The sequence below is a fragment of the Asparagus officinalis genome, chromosome 6, assembly GCF_001876935.1.
Source record: "Asparagus officinalis chromosome 6, Aspof.V1, whole genome shotgun sequence".
In the NCBI taxonomy this organism is placed as follows: domain Eukaryota; kingdom Viridiplantae; phylum Streptophyta; class Magnoliopsida; order Asparagales; family Asparagaceae; genus Asparagus; species Asparagus officinalis.
The window spans coordinates 2689873-2708054 of record NC_033799.1 but is presented as its reverse complement, the minus strand read 5'-3'; the positions used below and the strand labels follow the sequence as shown (position 1 = coordinate 2708054).

At 40.0% G+C, this 18182-nt stretch overlaps 3 protein-coding genes across 6 annotated transcripts in view; all 3 read left to right on the top strand.

Moving 5' to 3' along the window:
* The window catches only part of LOC109845090 (transcription factor MYB59-like), a 30610-nt gene extending 26739 nt beyond the window's left edge, over positions 1-3871 (top strand). Inside the window, exon 3 of the mRNA XM_020414277.1 lies at positions 3543-3871. Within this exon, the coding sequence (XP_020269866.1) occupies positions 3543-3745 (203 nt within the window). The 3' untranslated portion in view covers positions 3746-3871. The remainder of the gene's footprint in view (positions 1-3542) is intronic.
* On the top strand, positions 5000-11083 carry LOC109845076 (transcription factor MYB24-like). Of its 2 annotated transcripts, none has more exons than XM_020414260.1 (5): positions 5000-5596; positions 9808-9991; positions 10107-10262; positions 10555-10721; positions 10796-11083. In XM_020414260.1, the coding sequence occupies exons 1-4, from the start codon at positions 5294-5296 to the stop codon at positions 10719-10721; spliced, it is 810 nt and encodes a 269-aa protein (XP_020269849.1). In that variant the 5' UTR covers positions 5000-5293; the 3' UTR covers positions 10796-11083. The 2 variants fall into 2 exon arrangements, with proteins under 2 accessions (XP_020269849.1, XP_020269850.1); XM_020414261.1 differs by having other exon boundaries at positions 10107-10238; positions 10796-11081.
* Positions 12124-16779, top strand: LOC109846473 (myb-like DNA-binding protein BAS1). 3 transcript variants are annotated; one of them, XM_020415718.1, is made up of 8 exons: positions 12124-12971; positions 13609-14107; positions 14234-14494; positions 14634-14894; positions 15034-15351; positions 15473-15691; positions 16269-16445; positions 16720-16779. In XM_020415718.1, exons 1-7 carry the CDS (start codon positions 12420-12422, stop codon positions 16433-16435), a joined length of 2277 nt encoding a protein of 758 aa, XP_020271307.1. In that variant the 5' UTR covers positions 12124-12419; the 3' UTR covers positions 16436-16445; positions 16720-16779. The 3 variants fall into 3 exon arrangements, with proteins under 3 accessions (XP_020271307.1, XP_020271306.1, XP_020271308.1); XM_020415717.1 differs by having other exon boundaries at positions 15025-15351; XM_020415719.1 differs by lacking the exon at positions 14634-14894.

The window sequence follows — 18182 nt, the reverse complement described above, 5'->3', positions numbered from 1 at the left end:
AGTTCATTCATTTAGTTCAGTAATCAAACCTTCCGACAGTTAGGGTTATCCGAATCTTTTCGATTCTCGGAGTGGAGATCCCACTCCTAGTTTCACCTTTCCGGATTCTGGGGGTGGAGATCCCACCTCGAGTCTCCCGGGTAGTCTATTCCCGTGAGAAAGATGAAGTCTACGTATTCAATATCGTAGCACTAAAAGGGTTAACTCTTTTAGCACAACGTCACATGTGGAACGTACTTAAACAATCCGCATGCTAGCCCGACTCAAACGGTAGTCGGTAAAGGCTCATCAAACCCGCGTACTTAAACAATCCGCATGCTAGCCCGACTCAAACGGTAGTCGGTAAAGGCTCATCAAACCCGTTGAAATCTGAGAATTTGCCAAAAATTCTATAAATGTGAGTCATTGACGCACCAGCTCCACTAGTTGGTCTCGTGACTTAAGCATCCAACAAATTCAGGATAAGATTCACACATGCAGATGAATCAGCTTTAACAGTTGGTCCTACAGCCCCAACGTTTGGGACCGCCATGCTCCAATACCTTAAGAGCTTAAACTGTGTACGTATGAGTATAAAAAGTCAACGTTCGACGTTCGAAACCCTAAGGTCAACGCCGATCAACGCGTAACCTTAGGTCAACGCCAGTCAACGCGTTACGACCAAAAAGTCAACATTCGACGTTCGAAACCCTAAGGTCAACGCCGGTCAACGCGTAACCCTAGGTCAACGCCAGTCAACGCGTTACAGCCAAAAAGTCAACGTTCGACGTTCAAAACCCTAGGGTCAACGACAGTCAATGCGTAACCCTAGGTCAACGCCAGTCAATGCGTTGAGACCAAAAAGTCAACGTTCGACGTTCGAAACCCTAAGGTCAACGCCGGTCAACGCGTAACCCTAGGTCAACGCCAGTCAACGCGTTGCGACTAAAAAATCGACATTCGACGTTCGAAACCCTAAGTCAACACAATGTGACGGAGGTAGTCAGTTCAAAGTCAACTCAATGACACGAGCCAAACTCAATTCATCAGCTGTAGACTCGAGACTCCGACGACGGCCAAGCGATAAACGCAGCGCCGGAAGGACTTCGGCTATTCATCAAAGCATTGGATAGACCGAAAATCGAAGGAGCCAAGAGTTGAAGCTAACCACAGGTCCTTGAAGGCTGGACCAATCACATCCAAAGTATTCCAGCCTCCTCTATAAAAGAAACGAGTCTGGAACGCTTTGGAGGGGGTATCTGTAGGCATCGAAAATTACCTATAGGTCTCCACAAACAGGTCAGTGTTAAGTAACAACGATGAACGTCACTATCCGACTCACAGGAGTTCGATTGACGTCGGTGAACGCTTGAAGTGAATCGACGAACTACGTGAGCTGACAGAATTTCGGAATAACGAAGGTACGGGCTAATCGGGAGCCCCCGCGATGTTTACAAAAGGAACAATGCCCTTCGTGTATCATTCATTCTACAAATAATCCAACCATTGGAGCTGATAGAACTCCTTGTCGGCTTTCCAACGCACTTCGAATCACTCAAATCCGAGTTCGGACGAAGAATTTACAGCGGAAGCGGACGAATGCACCTTAACGGAGTGTCTCGGTCAAAGCCGAGACAACCTAGGGTGTCTCGGATTTTGGGAGACACCCCAGGGTGTCTCGGATTTTGGGAGACACCCCAGAGTGTCTCGGATTTTGGGAGACACCCTAGGGTGTCTCCAACGCGGATTTGGGCCCTTTAGGTGGTTTTAACCGCTCCGCAACCCCTCAAGCCTATAAATATAAGCCTCAGGCCCTCATTTTTTCAGCTCTGGAATTTTGGAGAATTGGCGAAGCCCTGCCGAACTGAAGAGTGATCAAGTTCTTCAACACAAGTGATCGAGAGTCGCCAGATCTACATCACCCGCATCAAATCCTTAGTATTATCCCGTTGTGGTAATTCTAAGAAGAGCAATTATCTCGCTTTTATCGAGATAGACGCTTCTGTTTCTAGATCTCCTCGCGGATCGACGAAGCTCTGGACCAGATCTGATTGCCAGGTAGTCCACGGATATCAACGTCCCCGTCACAGGCTAAAGACCCACGCAAGCAAGAGATGACGAACGGATCTTGTGTTATTTTCGAGAAAGTTGTAATCTTTTATTCTTTTGTTGTTTGAATTCATTTGTAACGATTAAAGTTTAATGAAATCAATGACTAAGGTAACTTTCGACGAAAACAACCACCTCTGAAAACTTCAGTTCTGATTTACCACATGATCCACTAATTGAAATAACGGTATCCTTCCAACTGTCATGTAATTGACCAAGTATCAAGAGGGTTTGGATTTCATCATCAAATTGAATATTGACCGAGTTTAGTTGATCCGTGATCTCGTTAAACTCGTTCAGGTGTTCCTTGAATTTCTGGCTCTCGGACATCCTCAAATTAAACAGCTTTTTAATGAGATGTACCTTATTCGCCGCAGAGGGCTGCTCATACATACTGGACAACGCCGTGATGAGATCCGCCGTCGTATTCTGATTCTTGATGTTGAACGCTACTGATTTCGACATGGTCAACCTGATCCCTCCGAGGGCCTTTCGATCCAATAACTTCCACTCCACATCCTTCATATCCGTCGGCTTCTTTCCCAGTGGTAGGTATAAATCCTTCTGATAGAGGTAATCTTCAATCTGCATCTTCCAGAACCCGAAGTTTGTTCCATCAAACTTCTCAATCTTGGATGTCTCCTTCTCAGATCACATGTCTCTGACCTCAAATCACCCACGCTGAACCTGATCGCTCTGATACCACTTGATGAGGATGGACAACCCCCCTGATGCGATTTGAAAATAGAGATTTGGGAGAGAGGAGAGAAATAATCACAATCACAAACACACAAGATTTATGTGGTTCGCTTCTCAATGTGAGAAACTACGTCCACGACCGCCGCAGGAGAAAATTTCACTATTTTCATCTTAATTATATCATGCCCTAATCAACCCTTTTATAGATATAAGGGTTTTACAAACGGGAATAGGAAACAGATCAAAAGCCAAACTGGGCCAAAACCCGACTCGCGGTCGACCGCCGCGCCACGCGCGGTCAACCGCGCAAAAGTCTCTAGACTTTTGGCGGTCGACCGCCACGCCATGCGCGGTCGACCGCGACGAACTTCTGACCAAATGCTCATGCCTGTGCACATTTGCGGTCGACCGCCGCGCCATGTGCGATCGACCGCGATCCGGTCAAAATGCATACTTCGCCGTTTTGCTTGAACTTCATCGTCGTCGATCCTGTTTCTCCTGTTTCTTCTTCAATCTGAAGTCAAGGGCGAGTCTGATAGTTAGGCTTCACATATCCTAACACTTCAAAATCTCGATCAATTCTCAATCATTTTAACCTCAATTTTGAGTTGTACCTGGCTTCTTTTTAAACATTTAAGTTATGCCTTAGTAGCGCCATTCATATAGATGAACCTATTCATTTCTACGATACTCTGATACTTTTTTTTTTAAACTTTTGAATGAACATCCGCCTTCAAATTTCAATGTTGTTACAGGAGCAGCGACGGCGAGGAGGGAAAGAACAGAAGATTACACGGCAAATGCATTTGAGGAGGGAATGCCACGAACTCCGTTCATTAATTCAAACCTATCAGCACAACTGGAGCAGCAAGCATGGCCTCAAATTGCTGCAACAAGAAATAACTCACTAACCGGTTCCAACCAAGAACAATCTCGATTACCAGATAGATTAGGTTAGGTTACTCCTTGTGATTTTTTTGCCCTTCATTTTCTGAGACCTCTTATATATCACATGTTGACGAGTATGATGTAAATTGGTGAATTTTGTTAGAGATCGTTGTAACATTTTTTTCAGAACATTTAATTCTTTTTATTCTTTCAGATTCAATTTATATATATACATAAGATTGCTTGATATTGCTTGATCTTTTCATGAGTCTTAGGGTCTCTGCTTATGCATTAAGCCTCAATACTCATCATTATTTACCCTTATTTAGTTGTCATATGCAATTTTTATGTTTGAGTAATTATTGTATGGCACTTTCTTTGCTCTCATGGCAATTTGCAACATGGATTTTATTGAAATTATTGGCTAAATAAATGCCAAATATATATATATATCTTCATGCTGCGCTTTTCTTTTGGCTTACTTTCAGTGTTCTTCACGTTGCAGGGTTTTCTCTTCTATTTTTTTTATCTTTTTTTTATTTTATTATTATTATTTGCTAGCTTGGGAGAACAAGAAGGACAGCAACTTAGCTTTTTGGATAATGTAAGCACTTTTTGGCCTAGTTTTTGTGGGGTCAGAAATCCTGTGCTAAAATTCATAAAAATTTTCATGAAAATTCTCTATCTTTTTAAAACCTCAATTAGAGTACTACACCTATTTCGGGCACATATATATTTTTAACTGCCAACATGCTCACCTATATTATAAATATTTTTGTTACTACTACTTTTAATTTTTAAATAAACACCACCTTATTGTTCTTGATAAAGAGAAAACCTCAGTGTTCTAACAAAATTAATCTTTTCAGATTCAGGAACAAAAATGAGCAGAATATGTTAATCAATCCACTGGAGGAAGAAACGTCCACGTATACAGTAATCATCGATGCAATTCAAACCAAGATGCAATGCAATCAATAACAGGAAACAAGAAAATGATACGATTGAGCGCACTGATAAATTATTTGCTTATATATATAGAAGAAAAAAGAACCCCTTCAATTAACCTGCGGTTTTTGCATATGACCCCCTAACTATTTTAATTCCGAAAAACCACTTTAACTTTGAGGAGTTCTGCACATAACCCTCCTCCTAGCTTCTTTTATTCCACCGAACCCTTGGAAGACTATTTAGAAAATAAAATACAAGGGGGTAGTCTGCAAAACCCCCAAAGTTAATGGGTTTTCTGAAACTAACCCAAAACATAAAGTAAAAGAAAAATAGAATAGAAATGCAGTGCAAATCTTCATATCAAAACCTCAGACATCAAACAACAAACACGAAGCGCATAATCCTGTCTTTCACAAGAAAAAAAAAAAAATCAATCGCTCACATTTAATGGACAGCATTACTCAAGAACTCCCCTATCATCAAACATAACTACCCTCCTCAGTACAAGAATCTTGTTACCTCTCTGAAGCCTGCTCCATCATAATTTCCTTCCATCCTCATTCAAACCAGAAAAGAACAGAAAAAAGAAAATAAAACGAAGAAGAACCTTCAGCAGTTCTTCATTGGGTCAGTGGTCATCATCGTCTTCTCAAAGACACAATCTGCAATGGCGGCTGAAGACGAGGCTGGCAACAATGACGATGGTGAATCTAAGTTCAAGCATAGGCGGAGATGGACTCCGAGCGAGGATGAGATTCTTAAAGATTATGTCAAGAATAATGGAGAGCGAAATTGGAATGCAGTGCCAAAGAAAACTGGATTGAATCGTGATGGCAAGAACTGTAGAAATCGATGGATGCGCCATCTTCGCCCCAATTTTAAGAAAGGATCTTTCACTGACGAGGAGTCGAAGACGATTCAGAGCTTGCACAATTCATGGGGAAACAAGTGGGCTAAAATCGCCGAAGAAGTAAGTATTTTTCAATAAAAACATGATAATGTTCATGAAGAAGTATGCGAGATCTATATTTGTCATGGTTGAACATTCACTCTCATTTCACCCATTTCACATTCATATGTATGCATGATTCATTTATATTATAATCACATGTTAAATTTCAAGAAAAAGCATTCAAGATTCATATACATCACATTTGATGGGTCACTCTCATTTCCTGCGTATCACATTCATATGAATGCAAGACGGTTTATGTCAAACTCATATGCTAAATTCTATGAGAAGGCACCCAAGTTTCGTACATATCACATCTGAACAGTCACTCTCGTATTGTGCATATCACATTCATATGCAAGAAAAACTATGCGAGATTCATACATACCAAAATCATATGTTCAAATTCCAGAAAAAAGGTATTCGAAATTCATATACGTCACGTTTGAACAGTCATGTGTTAGGTTGAGGGTGGATACCAACCTCCGACGACGATGAGGAGCTCCGGCGAAGCTCCGACGAGCTCCAGGTTGGAGCAGGCGAGCGTCGACTCAGCGAATTCGACGACGAACGCGATGGTGGCTTTGGGCAAACGCGACCCTCGCTCGACGAACGCGACCCTCGGTGTGAACGACCTGACCCGCGCGTTCAAGCTCGTCGACCCTCGCGTTCGAGCGACCCCCCACCATCGCGTCCGCTGCACCGCTGGCGACAGGCTGTCGCCAGGCCCCCCGATGCCCTAGCTCCTGCTGCTCTCTCCCCCGACTTTTCTCTGGCGGCGGTGGCGAAGCCCCTTAACGCAGCAGCGTTTAATCCCTTTGAAAATCGCAGCAGCGATTTTATTTTTTGATCTCCAGCTCTTAAATTAGGGATTTGAGGGGAGATAAAGAAAGGGTTTAAGAAGAGAGAGAAAAGAGAAAAGGGTATTTTAAAGTGGGTATTAACACTGTAGCTACAGTGTTTAATTTGAGGAATCTCAGTTTAGAGATTTGCTCTTAACTTGTAATTTCTTGTTAGATTAAATAAGAAATTAACTGTGTGGCTCCCGAGGACGTAGGCAGTTGCCGAACCTCGTAAATCTTGGTGTACTGTTCTCTATACTGCGTTTCTGTTGCATTAGTGGATTTAGGCGTTAAATTCCCAACATATACATGTTCTCTATTAGTTTATTTGAAATCACAACTATGCATGAGAAGTTGTAAACACCTTTTCTTTTATTCTTGCAGGGATTATGGCTAGGTCTAATCTGTGGCCTCTTTTGTCAAGCGACCACTCTGCTAATTATCACTATTCGTTCCAAGTGGACTAAGTTGGATTTAGTAGCTCGGTATGAACGCTTGCTTGTTTAGTTGGACTATATATTATAAGAGAACATCATATGGAGATCTAGTTATAGAAGGTATTATCGGTACTGATGGTAAAATAATTTTTTGCATGCAAACAGTTGAATATGGTAAACATTTGGAAATATCTGATATGAAGAGTATTGCTTCCCTGCTTTCTCATAGGTGGACTAAGCTGGCCTCTATGTTTGTTTTATTATAGATGAAGAAAAATGATATAACAAATTTTGATGTCAGGTATATAGAATTAATATTGCAAGACTGTAAGAATCTGATTACCTTCATTATCAAGAATAGAAGAGCCTTCCAAATTTTCAGAAAGCTCTGGCAAATGAGCATTAATGAGCTTGGTCCTCTTAGTGACGCCCTTCTCCTTCTTCTTTAGCTTCATGGGCTGAGACGGCACTCCAAGGGCCTCAGCAATGGAACTTCTCTTCTCAGTTCTCAGTGTCAGTTGCTGGATTCAACCCATCCATCACAAGATCCTTCTCGATTTCTTACATTTCAGTGGGCAGAACAATGCTCCTGAAGAACTCCTTTAGATCGTCATCGACCTGCATCTCTGTTTTGGAGTCGTTGGCATGCACAATGTCCTCCTTTGGGTCCGTGTTTGAGAGTAGCCATACCTGACCTTCAGCTTTCAGAGCCTGCCCATGCAATATATCACAAGAATGTAGGAGAAATTCAGGACCCAAACATCGTCAAACCAAGACCAGTATTATGATGCATATAAGATTAGGATAGCTCTAGTTGATAACGTCACGTAAATAAAAAAGAAGGATAAAGTTCACAACCCATTCGTTAAGACCCCTCTATACAACATAAATTACAGAAAACTCTCATGAACTTGTTTAACTAATTACCATGACTTACAGTTAGTTTATGTTGTCACTAGTACTCCAGTGCACTGTAGGCATCGAAAATTGCCTATAGGTCTCCACAAACGGTTCGGTATTAAAGAACAACGATGAACGTCACTATCCGACCCACATGAGCCTAATCGACGTCGATGAACGATTGAAGTGAATCGACGAGCCATATGAGCACGGTATCAGAATGGAGAGGATCGTGCCCGGCACGCCTCAGCACAATGGTGTGGCTGAGCGCATGAATAGAACGTTGACAGAGAGAGCCAGAAGCATTCGGACGCAGTCAGGTCTACCGAAGCAGTTCTGGGCAGAAGCAGTCAACACAGCAACTTACTTGATCAACCGAGGTCCATCGGTTCCATTGGAGCACAGAATACCAGAGGAGGTATGGTGCCAGAGAGAGCCAGAAGCATTCGGATGCAGTCAGGTCTACCGAAGCAGTTCTGGGCAGAAGCAGTCAACACAGCAGCTTACTTGATCAACCGAGGTCCATCGGTTCCATTGGAGCACAGAATACCAGAGGAGGTATGGTGCGGAAAGGAGGTAACCCTCTCACATCTCAAAGTTTTCGGTTGTGTAGCTTATGTGCATATAAGTGATCAAGGCAGGAATGAGCCTGATCCCAAGTCTAAGAAATGCACATTCCATCGGTATGGTGAAGACGAGTTCGGCTACCGCATTTGGGACAACGAAAACAAGAAGGTGATCAGGTGCAGAGATGTGACATTCAACGAGAAGGTGATGTACAAGGACATGCACAAGACAGATGACGGTGACTCAGAGAGCGAGTCAACATTTGTAGATGCAGATGATGTTCCGGATAACCTCTCGGAAGAACCCAATGCAGAAGATCCTCAGCCAGAAGAGACTGTTGGACAGAATGGTGCGCAGAAGCCCGACGCACCAGCTCCGATGTTAAGGAGAAGTACTCGTCCTCCTGTGCCTAACAGCAGATACATGAATTATATGTTGCTGACAAATGGAGGAGAGTCTGAAAGCTTTGATGAAGCTTGTCAGAGTGGAGATGCGAGCAAGTGGGAGTTTGCTGCGAAAGAAGAGAAGAAATCTCTGATCTCCAACCAGTCATGGGGACTAGCTGAGTTGCCCATGGGGAAGAAGGCACGTCACAACAAGTGGGTGTATCGAGTGAAAAAGGAGCAGAATGGTTCGAGAAGATACAGAGCTCGACGAGTTGTCAAAGGATTTCAACAGAATATCCAAGGAAGAAAGGATCCAGCGGATATGTTGACAAAGGCAGCGACCTTTCAGAAACTGGAGTTGTGTGCAACTTCAGTTGGCCTTCATGCATAGATGATGAAGGCGGAGCCACACAGGAGAGGAGCTTGATGAGATAGCCTGTTGACGTCGGTTTGGTCTCCAAGTGGGAGATTGTTAGGTTGAAGATGGATACCAACCTCCAACGGCGGAGGAGCTCCCCCCCCGATGCCCTAGCTCCTGCTGCTCTCTCCCCCGACTTTTCTCTGGCGGCGGTGGCGAAGCCCCTTAACGCAGCAGCGTTTAATCCCTTTGAAAATCGCAGCAGCGATTTTATTTTTTGATCTCCAGCTCTCAAATTAGGGATTTGAGGGGAGATAAAGAAAGGGTTTAAGAAGAGAGAGAAAAGAGAAAAGGGTATTTTAAAGTGGGTATTAACACTGTAGCTACAGTGTTTAATTTGAGGAATCTCAGTTTAGAGATTTGCTCTTAACTTGTAATTTCTTGTTAGATTAAATAAGAAATTAACTGTGTGGCTCCCGAGGACGTAGGCAGTTGCCGAACCTCGTAAATCTTGGTGTACTGTTCTCTATTCTGCGTTTCCGTTGCATTAGGGATTTCAGCGTTAAATTCCCAACATCATGCTCAGTTCATACATATCATATTCATATGTGTGCACGATTCGTACACGTATGAAAACCATAAAATTGAATTTCAAGGAAGAGTATGCAAGATTCGCACATATCACATTTGAATATTTGACTTTATTTCATGTACTAATGTGTTGTGTCCAAATTAGCAGTTGCCTGGTCGGACCGATTATGAAATCTGGAACCACTGGACACTGAAGATAAGGAAAGAACAGCGAATCAGACATGGAGTCAAAAATACCTTCAACAGTAACCAACAATTACGACATCTCAGGAATCAGAGTAGGCAGCTTCCTCGTCAAAATACAAGGGATGTTGGTTACAGAGGCTCAACAGGTACAATTTTTCTGGTGTTTTGGAATAGAAACATTGATTAAAGAAACTTGTATTAATTCGTTCAACTTTCTAAGTAAATCACAAAAAATCATTTTGCTAATCCACAGTTTAACAGGTTTTCCACACGCTGGCCCTCCGGAGTATGATGAACATACGCGTGTTCTCTTCCCTTTGCAAACTGAGAATTGGCAGCGGGGCACGAAGTTGACCGATAATGCTGATGGGCTTCTTCCTGAAAATGCATCAGGTGCTGGTTTTACATGCCCAACTGGTATATCTTTTCCAAGGTTTTAGCATAGGGCCATCAATTTTTCTGTTTTCTGAAGATTGATTTACAGAACTCGTATTAATTCGTTCAACTCTTGATGCAAAACACAACAAATTATTTTGTTAATACATAGTTTCAACGGTTTTTGTTTCCTGAGCCTGTCTTCTTGAATTATAAAAGGTGGGAATTGAGAAGTACTGAGCCCTGTCTAGATAAATTGTCAAAAAGCGCAGGATGTAATCGTTGATTTGTTTCTTCTCTAATTCTATTATTCTCCCAAAACTACTCTTTGCAGTCGCACGTCCACAGGAGGCGGAAACATCAACATCCGCACCTACTAATCCAAACCAAGTACTGAGCCAATCAGCACAATTAGACCAAAGAGAGCACCAAATGCCTACAACAAGAAACAACTCAGATACAGATGTAACCGAGAACAATCCTAATTTCCAGAAGAAATAGGTTTGAGAATCCTTGCTCATGATTCCTGTAAATTTTCTCTAACTTCAGTATTCTCACAAAGCTACTCATTTCAGATGCAGGAGCAAAGATGAAGAATGAAGCGGAGCTTTCATGTTCAATACATCGGATGGAGAAATTGCATCCCCATGTACAGTTAACAAGATCAATTTCCACATGAACTAAACATGTTGTTGAAGATATTTTACGTGGTCCATATTGTTATTCCTTATTCTTTGAAATTGTACAAAATTAATGAAGTCATTTTATCTGCTCAAAAAGAAAGATTAAATTTCGGACCGAGTAGAGTTCTTTTTTTCCTGGACATTGAAAGCTAAGATCACTTGGCGGAGCTCAAGTATAGAAATTGTTTAAGGTTGATTGATTGTGCAGGTTTTTTTTCCCCTTCCTCCTTAACTTCACCTTTTATCCTTGTTATAGAATTGTCCTTACAAATGAGACCATAGAGCTTACTGATAAATTATTGGCTCAACAGGATACTTTCATGCTGCATATTTCTTTAGGCCTATGTTGATGTTTTCATTTTTCTACATGGAGTGCTACTGCCAAGCTTATCATGGTTGTAATTTTTTAAGAATGCAATACTCAACTCAAAAGGAGGGCCAAAAAAAAAAAAAAAACCAATTCAATTTTATGACATGATATGCTTTCTTCAACTTCGCATAAAAATGTCTGCTAGCAGAATCTATAGTCAAGCTCCCAAAGTTTGGCATAAAATTCCTTTATGTTGGTTTTGGAAGGGGTTTAAGCCCTTCTCGTTGGGTCTTCGCTTTGGGTTAATTTCACAAAAAAGATACCCCGAACTTTGGCTGATAAGTAAACAAATAAGGATAATTTCACAAAACCCGTTTAAGTTTGTCTGGTTTGGGATAACCCCAGTAAACTTTAGAAATATCAACCCCCCACCCAAAAAAAATAGAAGTTTTGTCAGATAACCCCGTGGATAACACAATTAGATCTCATTGTGCACGTGAATATCACATGCATCCAAATGTCTAAAATGTCCATTATGGAGGCGGGAAAACCCTTATATCTGTCCATTTAAATAATTTTAAAGGTAATTTTCACAAAACCCTTTAAGTTCGTCCCATTTTTAGACAAAACTTAAAGTTTTTTTGCGAAAAATACCTTTAAAATTTAATTTAATAGTTAGAGTGTTAAATTTGATATGGGTACCTAGGTCTGTTAAACATAATGGGATTAACCGACATTTTTCAAGTTTAGGGGGCTATCCATAATTCGCCAAATCTTAATGGGGGTTTTGTGAAATTTACCCAAAGAATTGAAGTGCAGTGCAATTAATTTTGCATATCAAGAACTCAAGATGTTATTTAACAAGAGCGCAACTGACCTTGCTCACATTTAACTAAAAAAAACTCACACCCCTCAACTGACCAACAGAACAACTCTTCTCATTACAAGAATCTCTCATCACCTCTTTAAAGCCTCCTCACAAAGCAACAACACAAGAACTAGAAACCAACATCATACCATCACCCCATTCCCATTCAAACCAAAAAAAGGAAAAAGGAAAAAAAGAAAAGAAAAGAAAAGAAGAAGAAATTCCTGCAGTTCTTCGTTGGGTTGCTGATCATCATCAAGAATAAGAAATTCCTGCAGTTCTTCGTTGGGTTGCTGATCAACATCGTCTTCCTCCTCTTCACAACGATACCATCTGCAATGGCTGGCAAAGACATGGCTGGCGACAATGACGACGGTGACCGCAAGCTTCCAGAAGAGCTGTCGAGTCAGAAGGGTGACAGTAAAGAAGAGCCGTCGAGTCGAAGGCTGTGGACCGAGAGGGAGGACGAGATTCTTGAAGATTATGTCAGAAAGAATGGAGAGGGAAACTGGAACACGGTGCAGAAGAACACGGGGTTGCGGCGTGACGACAAGAGCTGCAGATATCGGTGGACGCACCATGTTCGCCACAATCTTAAGAAGGGACCAATAATCACTGACGGCAGTAACGACGGCTATAAAAGCCGTCTGCCGTGGACTCCGAGGGAGGACGAGATTCTTAAAGATTATGTCAAAAAGTATGGAGAGGGAAAGTGGAAGGCCGTGGAGAAGAACACTGGATTGCGTCGTTCTGGCAGGAGCTGTGAGAATCGGTGGAGGGTTCATCTTCGCCCCGATCGTAAGAAGGGGCTGTTCACTGACGAGGAGCTCAGGACCATCATGCGCTTGCGTGATACATTGGGAAACAGTTGGTCTGCCATCGCCGAACAAGTATGCGTGCTTTTACATATTGACAAATCAAAACCACATTTTGAAGTATGCAAGATTCATATGCATGCGCATCTCGTTTCACATTATCACAGTCATATGTATGCAAGATTCATACATGTCAAAACCATACCTTAAATTTTCAAGGAAAAGTATCCAAGACTCATGGATATCACATTTGAACATTCATTCCTCATCTCTTACAAATCGCATTCGCATGTCTGCAAGAAAAAGTATGGAACATCATTCATATCAAAATCAAGTGTCAAATTTAAAGAAAAAGTATCCAATATTCATATATGTCAAGATGATCACATGATTAAATTTCAAGAAAAGGTATGCACCTTCATATCAAGATCAAATACTAAATTCTAAGGGGAAAAAATGTCCAATGTCCATATATATGTAGGTTTGAACATTCAACCTCATTTCATATATATCTCACTTCATATATGTCACATATATTCACATGTCTGCAAGATTCATATATATGAGAACTTTAAATCTCAAGGAAAAGTACCCAAGAGTCATATATGTCTAGATCACACGAATAAATTTCAAGAAAAAGTATGCAAGATACATAGATATCACATTTAAACATTTAATTTCATGTAACAATGTGTTCTGTCTGGCTTTGCAGCTACCTGGTCGGAGCGCTATAGAAATACAGAGCTACTGGAACTCAATAGAAGGAGTATATCGAATCACAGATAGCGAGAGATTGCAATCTTCTACCTCCAATGTTAACTACAATATCGACTTCAATGCTCTTCGTGAAGAATTCATCAACCCTGACCGACAATTACAACATCTGAAGAATCTAAATCCAAATCCAACACAGTCGATAAACTCTACCAACTTCAGTTATCTTGAGCCGCAGGCACAACATCAATATGGCATCGACAACAGCAACGCAGTGATTCCCATACAAGAAAATACAAGTCCTTTGCTTGCCGGTGGGTCTGATGATTTAGATCGTGCACCAATACCTGCACATGCTTATTCTTCATGGCAGCCTGAGTCCCCGGAGCAAAGAAATAGGACGCCGAATGATTATGTTAATAGGACCGGGGTTCAGAGTTATGATGATGGACTTCTTTGTGAAAATGCACGGGATGTGCATTTCACAGGTTCAACAGGTAATATTTTTGAAGAGTAGCATCATTGGTTTTTCTGATTTTGTGAAGATTTTCTAAAGAAACCTTTATTAATTCGTTCAAATTTTTATGTAAATAAAAAAATTTGCTAATCCATAGTTTCGACAGGTTTTCCATACACTTCTCCTGTGGCGCAAGCACGACCGCAGTATGACATGTACAACAGCAATCAACAGTTGGCGGGGTCCAGTGAGATATTCAGCAGTCCCATACAAGAAGATAGAAGTTCTTTCATTAATCCATTATCTGCACGAGAGTATGATCCACAGGCACAGGCTTATTCCTTCACACAGCCTGAGAATATGCTGCACAACAGGACAATGTATGATAGTATTGATGACCTTCTTCATGAAAACCCAAGCTCAACAGGTGATTCATTTCTGGTGTTCTAGAGTAGAATCATTGATTTTTATTTTGGTGAAGAATCATTACAGAAACTTGTATTAATTCGTCAAACTTTTTATGTAAATGACAAAAGAAATATTTTGTTAATCCATTGTTTCGACAGGTTGTTCATACACTTCTCCTGTGGCGCAAGCACAACCGCAGTATGACATGTACAACAGCAATCAACAGTTGGCGGGGTCCAGTGAGATATTCAGGAGTCCCATACAAGAAGATAGAAGTTCTTTCATTAATCCATTATCTGCACGAGAGTTTGATCCACGGGCACAGGCTTATTCCTTCACACAGCCTGAGAATATGCTGCACAACAGGACAATGTATGATAGTCTTGATGACCTTCTTCATGAAAACCCAAGCTCAACAGGTGATTCATTTCTGGTGTTCTAGAGTAGAATCATTGATTTTTATTTTGGTGAAGAATCATTACAGAAACTTGTATTAGTTCGTCAAACTTTTTATGTAAATGACAAAAGAAATATTTTGTTAATCCATAGTTTCGACAGGTTTTTCATACACTTCTCCTGTGGCGCAAGCACAACCGCAGAATGACATGTACAACAACAATCAACAGTTGGTGGGGTCCACTGAGATACTCAGGAGGCCCATACAAGAGGATAGTTCTTTCAGAAATCTGTTGCCTGCACAAGGGTGTGATGAAAGTGCACGCGCACCTGCACATGCTTATTCCTCTTTACAGCAAGAGTTCGTAGAGCAGGGCAATAGGATGTCAAATGAATATGCTAATGAGAGCAGGATTCCAAGTTATGATGATGGGCTTCTTTGTGGAAATGCATTGGATGTTGATTATACAGGTTCACCGGGTAATTTCTTGGCTGATGTTTTGGAGTAGAATCATTGATCAAAGAAACTCGAATTAATTTGTTCAAAATTTTTATGTAAACCACACAAAAAAAATATTTTGTTAAACCGTAGTTTCAACAGGTCTTACATACACTTATCCTCTGACACACGGGCAACAGCAATATGGCGTGCACCACAACAATGAACAATTACATGCATCAGAGTATGATGCACATGCACATGCATCAGAGTATGATGCACGTGTATCAGAGATTGGGCATCACAGCATGATGCTGAATAACAATGTTGATGGGCTTCTTCCTGAAAATCCACAAGGTGCAGGTTTTACAGACTCAACAGGTACCGATGTAGAGATCCGTGAATTCCGTTTTTTTGAAGATTTATTAAAGAAACTTGTATTAATTCATTCAACTTTTTACATGAAGCTAAAAGCTACATATACAAGTGTCTAGTATAAGCTTATTATATTCTGTTGCTTAAATTATTTGTAATTATCTAGGCATATGTGGCTATCATCATCTATTGTGCAGATAAAAGGAAGAGAGGAAAAAATTAAAAAAAATGAATTAGGATTTCAAATATTACGTAGATGCAAGGAAATGATAAGATAAAATAAAAACTGAATTAGGATTTCAAATATTTTGTAGATGCAAGGAAACACAAGCTAATGGCCTTCTTTTTAGAGGTTTACAATCACCAAGTGCCTAGCTAGTATTGTCTGGTCAAGTAAAATGTCAAAGCATCACTTATTATGGAGACAAAATTTTCATGGAATTTTGTTATATTGTCAAAAAATGTTGAAACATCTTTGTATATGGCTATTAACACTTATCAGGTCTCGATAAACTGTCAAGGAGCACAATATAGAATTGTTTCTTCTCTAATTTCAGTATTCTCACAAAACTACCCTTTTTAGTTGCACATCCAATGGAGGCGCAAGTATCTACATCTGCGCAGATTAATCCAAATCAAGAACACGATCAATCAGCACAATTTGACCAAAGAGGGCTTCAAATGGCTGCACCAAGGAACTACTCAGTTACAGATGCAAACAAGAACAATCCCAATTCCCAAAGGAATTAGGTCTCTCATTGTAAGGTTTTCTTTTCATGATTTCTATTGTTATTCCCTATTCTTTTAGACGATCAAATCTTGTTAGAGCATTTCTATTACATTTCTAAAAAAGTATTTATATTACTACTACTTTTGAACAAACACTACGTTAATTTCTGATAAGCTGCCTTATTAAACTAGAAATGGTGCGGAAAACATACTTATCAGTTATTGATAAATTGTCAAGAAGCATAATATGCAGTTGCATGTTTGTTCTCTAAATTCAGTGCGCTTAACAAAATTACTCATTTCAGATGCAGGAACAAAAGATGAAGAAAGAATTGAAGCTTTCAAGTTACATCTACGTACTGGAGGAAAAAATATCCACACGTACAGTGATCGATGCTAGATGTAATGAGGAACACTATCAGTTTCTAGATGAATTAGATCTCTTCATGAAGATAGTTTACATGGTTCTACTGTTATTTCTTATTCTTTGAGAATGTACAAAATTGGATGAAGTCATTTTACTGCTCAAAAGAAGGATTAAATTTTAGGGCTGAGCAAGATTTTTCTGGTAGCTGCATCTTCTATCCTTGTTATAGAATCATGTTGTACATGACAGCTTGATTTCTGTCGAAGTGAAGTGTACAATTGAGCTCTCTGATAAAATGCAAATATCTTCAAGATGCATATTTCTAAAGGTTATTTAATATTTGTTCTGCATGGTCTACTGCTACCAAGCTTATCATCATGATTGCATTTTGCTTAAGAAAGCAACACTCAGCTCAGAAGGATAACACTTCTCTCTATTCAATACCGCGGCGTGCTAAGAGTAACCGCAGCAAGCAATCCACAAAACAAACGCCATGCTTAGTAAATATAACACCATCTTTACACCGGTACCTGTTGGATTACAAAAATTGTTTTTAATATTTGATTACAAAAATTGACCCATTTCAAAATTTAATTGAGAAATCGACCAACTTTCAGCCATGTCAACAACTTTCATTGAAAGTCAATTAATTTTTTTTTTTTTAAAAACCTCACTTTGTCTTAATTATTATTCATTAAGCACACGGGTTTGGCAACCCTGTGTATGGTTGTAATTTATGTGCTTAATAATTGCAGTAATCCTAAAATCCTAAAACACCAAGTTTAGCTCCCTCATATTTCACTATTTTATTTTCATGCTCATGCGTCATGCATGCATATATAACGGCGTACAGGATGACTATTTGACGACAACTGAGTTTTATATATTTTTCCATGTCCTAACTTGTTTTTGGTTTTAGTACTTTCATACTCTAAACTTGTGTTCCCTTCCGTTTTCACTATTTCTACTTTTTCTATTAGACCTCTATTTTTTTAAAAAGGGTAAAATTGATTAAATGTATTCATATTTAACTTGATGCATGCACTCTATCAGTGTCGCTCTCAAATTTAGCATTATACTACATTTTACATCAAAATACATAGGAAAAATGAAACGGAGGAGAATTATAGGGAAGAGTCAAGGACCGGCTACATACAACAATTAAGTAACGGGAGATTGAAATAATATTTATTTGTCATTTCACTTAGTCAAGAGGTATTAATATTGTCTCGGGCGTATCACATAAAATTTATAGAATAATCCTTTTGAATATTATAATGTTTGCGTTATGTAACATATAAATGAGCTACAATAAATCTTTTTTGGGACATGAAATACAAAAAAAAAATATAAATTCGATATCTGAGATGCATAAATGACACACAAGCACTGGGCCGTCCG

Excerpts from the sequence above, each read along its gene's own strand:
- LOC109845076 (XM_020414260.1), top strand. The coding sequence starts at position 5,294 with ATGGCGGCTGAAGACGAGGCTGGCAACAATGACGATGGTGAATCTAAG. Across the intron at positions 5,597-9,807 it reads GGGCTAAAATCGCCGAAGAA|TTGCCTGGTCGGACCGATTA; the intron begins GTAAGTATTTTT and ends CCAAATTAGCAG. Across the intron at positions 9,992-10,106 it reads TGGTTACAGAGGCTCAACAG|GTTTTCCACACGCTGGCCCT; the intron begins GTACAATTTTTC and ends ACAGTTTAACAG.
- LOC109846473 (XM_020415717.1), top strand. The coding sequence starts at position 12,420 with ATGGCTGGCAAAGACATGGCTGGCGACAATGACGACGGTGACCGCAAG. Across the intron at positions 14,895-15,024 it reads TGAAAACCCAAGCTCAACAG|TTTCGACAGGTTTTTCATAC; the intron begins GTGATTCATTTC and ends GTTAATCCATAG. Across the intron at positions 15,352-15,472 it reads TGATTATACAGGTTCACCGG|GTCTTACATACACTTATCCT; the intron begins GTAATTTCTTGG and ends TAGTTTCAACAG.